This window comes from Rhinopithecus roxellana, chromosome 16 (assembly GCF_007565055.1).
Source record: "Rhinopithecus roxellana isolate Shanxi Qingling chromosome 16, ASM756505v1, whole genome shotgun sequence".
NCBI lineage: Eukaryota > Metazoa > Chordata > Mammalia > Primates > Cercopithecidae > Rhinopithecus > Rhinopithecus roxellana.
Window position 1 is genome coordinate 110431654 of NC_044564.1, and position 6000 is coordinate 110437653.

The window sequence follows — 6000 nt, forward strand, 5'->3', positions numbered from 1 at the left end:
TGGTTTGCTATTTATTGCTTCTAATTAACTGCTTGGCTCACAGCCTTTAGGTATTAATTTAGTACTTGATTCCTTGAAGTTTAAGTTTTAATTGTCTGGCCACACCATTCAGTTTCATCCGAGAACTACTGCATCAGCCTGTTTCTGGATGGCCTCAATTTTTGTTCCTTCTCTTTTCAGAGTCGTATTATGAAGTAAAAATATCAAGGGTTTTTATAAGGTGTAAAGTTCCACACAGAAGTGAATTCAGTCTTCATGGTGGCACTCTACTGCTTAGGAAACTGTAGGCCCTAACTGTCTACCATATCAGTTCCAAACCCACCCTCTCAAGTTCACTCACAAAAATACCTAATTCTAGACTGGATGTGGTGGCTCACGCATGTAATCCCAGCACTTTGGGAGGCCAAGGCAGGCAGATCTCTTGAGGTCAGGAGTTCAAGATCAGCCTGGCCAACATGGTGAAACCCTGTCTCTATTAAAAATACAAAAATTAGCCAGGTGTGATGGCGCATGCCTGTAATCCCAGCTACCTGGGAGGCTAAGGCACGAGCATCATTTGAACTCAGGAGGTGGAGGTTGCAGTGAGCTGGGATCGCACTACTGCACTCCAGCCTGGACAACAGAGTGAGATTCTGTCTCAAAAACAAAAACAAAAAACCAATTCTACCTGTCCAATCCATGTCCTAGTGCAAGTCAACAGGGACCCTCCATTCCAGGTGGGCAGGACACCTTAAACCACCTTGTCCATTAAGTCCATCAACAAATCCACAGAGTTCTCTGCTACTTTCTAGCTGTGTGACTTTAGCCAAAATATTCAAACTTTCTGTGGGTCAGTTTCTTTATCTCTACAGTAGCAATAATAGTGTTGCTAATCCTTACAGTGTTGCTGTAAGGATTAAAATTAATATGGACAAGGCATCTTAAAGCGGTGCCTGCTGCATAGTAAGCACATATTAAAAGTTGCTCTAATTGGTATTATGATCAGGCTAGATTCATGAAGGATACAAAGATAAATTAGACGTAAATTGTTACCCTTAACGAATTTCCAGATTAGTAGAGTGGTAAGTTATATAACCACATACCATCCATGGCAGATGGGGGAAGGATATAGGGAGACAATGAAACGTCTGCCCTTTGCCCCATGTTCTGTCATTTCTACCTCTCTAGCTCTTTCCCAAGAAAAATTGTGAATCAGAACTCAATGGTCAGAAAATCCTTGATTGAGCCACATTTTACAAGCAGTCAGATGACTATGCCTTAAAGATAAGTGACCACAAATGATGTTCTGTCTTTTCCTTCTTAGGCAGGGTATGGCTCCAAGGGTCAGGCAATCAACATCATCCATGTAGCTGGCTGGGTTAAGACTCAGGGTCTGCTTCTCAAACCTGGCCATCTTAGCAGCAGAGAGAAGCAAGCTTCATTTGTGACTTAACCCTTAGCCAACATCCAGCTCAGTTTTGTTTGTTTGTTTTTCCCCAAAGAACCCTCAGAAATGAGCATTTGCCCATAATCAAATGGTAATCTGTTCCACATTCTATCACTGCTCTGAATATGTAGATTCTGGGTTAAGAACCTCAAGGGAAAGAAGTATGAGTGGTAGGATTCAAGCACTAAGACCATATCTGAACTCCTGACCATAGAGAGCAAAGAGGGTCATGGCAGACTGTGTGCTGTGGAAGCATATCTTTGCCTAGTGGGAGAAGGATAAAATCAGGGAAGGCTTCCTGAAAGAGGTGGCATTTGAGCTGAGACTGTAAGGATGGGTAGTATAGGCTTAGACAGTGGGACCCTCAAAGAATTCTGAACACTAGCATAGTTAAACCAAAACATAACTTAAATTTTTAAAAATGACCACATTAGGGGGTGATCATTTTTTTGAGACAGCAAATAAGTCAGCATCCCACCTCTGGATTTGAGGGCCTTGGGCAATCTGGATACTGGGGAAATAGTCTCTAGGTAGGGTAGGTAATGATCAGTAGGCTCTCTCTCAGTTTCAGTGGAATTTCCATTCCCACCTCCATTACTCAAATTCCTTTTTTCTGATTTTTGTACTCAGTTTCATGGCTATTTGAGACATAAGAAGGGGGTACCCTGCACAGAGGGAACAAGTAGCCCAGTCCCTAGAAATGGACAACCTCAAGTGTATTGATAGAATAAGTCAAAGGCATTCCTTGCACTTCTTCACTTGCCACATCCTCCAAGGTCAGTCAGGTTCCCTCCTTCCTTCTCCACTGAATCTATCCTAGGAGAGTTCCACCTATAACCTCTCATCTCCTGAATCCATCGATAATTTTGAGTCTTCATGCTATCAGGCCTCTCCTTGGTAGGAAACAGGCTCTTTTCCTTTGCCTTCTGGGACACCCCTCTCTCCTGGTTCTTCTTCCCTCTCTCTGGCAACCCCTCCTCAGCCCCCACTTTTAAGGCAATGTCACTGTTTATTTCTAGGCATCTTGGGAAAGTCTCTATTCAGGACCCACAGGGCTGAAGCCCAGGCCCAGGGTAATCTAGCAGAGGCACTGCCTCTGATAGGCCCACACCACTTACATCCCAACTAGCACCCACCAGATGGTGGTAGAATCTGTATGCAAAGAGGAAGTGAAACTGTCAGAGAGAAGAGGGTAGGAGAAGAATGGAGAGTAAAAGCTCAGGGTGAGGGAAGCGGAGATATGGTTGTAAAAGGAAGTTGAGTCAGGGAGGAAATTTCAGATAAAGCAGTTGAATATTCATTCGGGGAACAGGTTGAATTTTTTTTTTTTTTTGAGACTGAGTCTCACTCTGTTGCCCAGGCTGGAGTCCAATGACACAATCTCAGCTCACTGCAACCTCCCCACCTCCTGGGTTCAAGTGATTCTCCTGCCTCAGCCTCCTGAGTAGCTGGGATTACAGGTGTGCACCACCACGCCCGCCTAATTTTGTATTTTTAGTAGAGACGGGGTTTCACCATGTTGGCCAGGCTGGTCTCGAACTCCTGACCTCCTGATCCACCCACCTCAGCCTCCCAAAGTGCTGGGATTACAGGTGTGAACCACCGCGCCCGGCCCCATCACAGACTTTTGAGTGCAACGCCAACAGGTTAGAAGCAGGCTTCAGGAGGGTTAAACCAGTTTTATGTGCAGAATGGTGGGAGGGTGAAGCAGACACACTAGGGATTGGTACACATGTAGCAAAGCCCTGCTGCCTGCTGTGCAGTCACCTCATCTAAATGCCTTCCCTCTTCTGTGTCACTGAAGTCTTTCCTACTTCATGGCTTGACTCTATAAAGCTGTCCTTGATGGCTGTGGCCCACCTGATGTCCATGTTCATAAAACTTTCTGGACCATACAATGAACATATCATTCTCTCTGTAGAGAGACTCAAAGGACGTACAGAATCTGACCCTACCCTTCATTTGTTAGATGCATGAACCCAATCAGAATAGAAGCTCTCACATACCACATTTCAGTCACCTGGCAGCACTAGGTTGTATACAATGTAAAGACACACTAGATGCTTTCAGAAACAGATGGGTTTTGGAATATTTATTCTTTTCCAGAGTGACAGATTCTGCCACATGTCTCTCCAGCTAGAAGACTACATTTCTAAGCCTTCCTTGAAGCTAGGTCATTGTAACTATGTTTTTGCCAAAGGAATGTGAACAGCAGTAATGTGGGCAGCCAGTCTAAAAGGTAACTACTTGCCCTGAACTTCTCTTTTTCTTTCCCTCAATCTTGAACAAGGACATGCAAGCAACCTGGCTTCTACTGTACAGATGAGGACAAAGCCTCAGGGGGATGGTAGAGCAACAAGATGGAAAGAACCTGGGTCCCAGAATGACCTTGTGGAACAGAGTCATCCCACCAGCCCCAGACCAACCAGACTTTTATCAGAGAGAAAAATAAACTACCTTATTTAAACCACTATACATTAAAATCTCTAATACAGCAGTTAAGCCTCTAGTTAATACATTTCCCCAAATCCATTCTCTCCATCTTCTTTAATACAATAATTCTGATTTTTGAACTGGGCATATTATGTCTCAGCTAATAGGCTGTACTTTCCATCCTCCTTTGTACCTATGTGCAACCACATTATTAAGTTGTGGCCAAAGAAGTATAAAAATTGCTATATGAAACTTCTGAGTAATCCCCTTATAAAGTAGTCAGTGACCTTCTTCCTGCTTCATTTTTCCCACTGTCTGGAATGTGAATATAATGGCTGTAGCTCAAGCAGTTATTTTGAACCATGAAGTTACATGCTAAGAATTGTGAAGAACCAGAAGGGCAGGATCCAGGGGCCCTGGTGACCAAGGAGCCTCCACACCAGTTCTGGATTACCTATTTCTCAGTTTCTTTCCATAGAGAGAAATTTCTGTCTTGTTGAAGCTATTAATGTTTGCTTGTTGTATGCAGCTGAACTTAATCCTAACAACAGAGCCATCCACTAACAGATATGAGCTTCTGGGACTCAACACTTCACACCCCAGCTTGATTGTTGGATATCCTTCTTAGCAGAAGAAAAGGAAAATCACTGCTTCCCAAAGTTGCTAAAGTAAGAGGCCAGTTTCCGTTCCTTCTGACCACCATCCGCTTGGCTTTTGTGCTCACTGAAGCAGCTCTACAGGGAGGCCCTTGGCTGACAAACTCCCAGTCCGTGGGCCCAGCAGGCCACAACAATGGTGGCTCACACTCGGGGACCATAACATATGTGGCATCATAAAAGAAGAGGGATGGGAGTGGGGAGGCTGATGTGACCCAGCTCTGATGGGTCAGTAAGCAGGAACAGAACGCTACGAAGTGGGTGCTGGTCACTGCAAATTTAGGTCAATACAGACAGGGAGGAAATAAGGCAACCTCTCTCTCTAGGTTGTGGTTTTTCTGCTTCCCCACAACTGCTCTGGCCAGATGGCGGCCTCCTCTCCCTATAACCCAACCCCAGGCGGCAAAGGTGGAAGCCAGATCTAAAAACTGGGGGAGTTTAGACTCAGCACCCACCCCTATCCACAGCCTTGCAGAAGTTGGGTGATCCCTCCCTCTCCCAGCCTCACTCTCCCCATCTGTAAAGCGGGCGGCAGGCATTGACAGCTCTTTGGGCCTTTCCTCCAAGCCGGCGAAGGTCTGGGCACTGCGCTCCCCATCCTGGCCTCGCCTCTGCCAGAGCTGCCTCCACGGACATCTTTTCCGACCCCCTCCCCCTCCCCCTCCCTCTCCCCCGCTCCTCGTTCCCCCGATCCTCGGTCCCCCACCCCGGGTCTCCCCTCCCGTAACCCCTCGCCCTCCCGCAGCCTCACCCTCCTCCGACAGGTAGCGCAGGTCGTAGAACTCCCCCGCAAAGGTGCCGTAGGAGGAGTCGTGGCGCGGCACCGCCTCGTCGGCGCCCGTGTCCCCCCGCGCGCGGCCCCGGGGTCCCCGGCCCCCCGGGCCCGCACCGTCGTCCGCTGGGCTGGCTGCGCAGGCGGCGGGTCCCGTCAGCAACAGCAGGAGCAGCGGCGTCCAGACCCTCGGGTGCTGCCGGAGCGGCCGCGCCATCGCTGCACGCAGATCCCGCAGCCAGGCCGCTCGGGCCGCAGCTGGGGCGCCCGGGCGCGGGCCGGGACTGAGCCGCCGCCGAGGCCACCAGCACGCGCCCGCGCAGCCGCGGAGCCTCCCGCACCCCCGCCTCCCTGTCTCGGTCTGCGCATCCTCGCTCCAGCCCCGCAGCCTCCCCCTTCCTCTTGGAACCCCCTCCTCCCCCCACCGGACTCTCCTTCCTAGCAGCTTCCCTTCTCCTGTCCTTCTTTCCATTCTCCCCATCTCCCCGACTTCCCTCCACTCAGGCAGATTTGGCCCTTCTACCCCCTTGCTACTCGGGAATGTGGTCCGCGGATCGGCAGCATCAGCATCACCTGGAAGCTTGTTAGCATCACTAAGGCCCCACTCCAGACCCATGAAGCTGGATGTTCATTTCACCAAAATTCCCAGGAGATCCCAATGCATGTTCAATTTATGAAACACTCCTCCAGAGAGTTTACCCTGGACACACCTG

At 48.6% G+C, this 6000-nt stretch overlaps 1 protein-coding gene across 1 annotated transcript in view; it reads right to left on the bottom strand.

The window, feature by feature from the left end:
• The window catches only part of FRRS1L (ferric chelate reductase 1 like), a 30609-nt gene extending 24953 nt beyond the window's left edge, over window positions 1–5656 (bottom strand). Inside the window, 2 exon segments of the mRNA XM_030919063.1 lie at window positions 5267–5557; window positions 5560–5656. Coding sequence (XP_030774923.1) covers window positions 5267–5557; window positions 5560–5656 — 388 coding nt within the window.
• Between the last annotated feature and the right edge of the window lie 344 nt (window positions 5657–6000).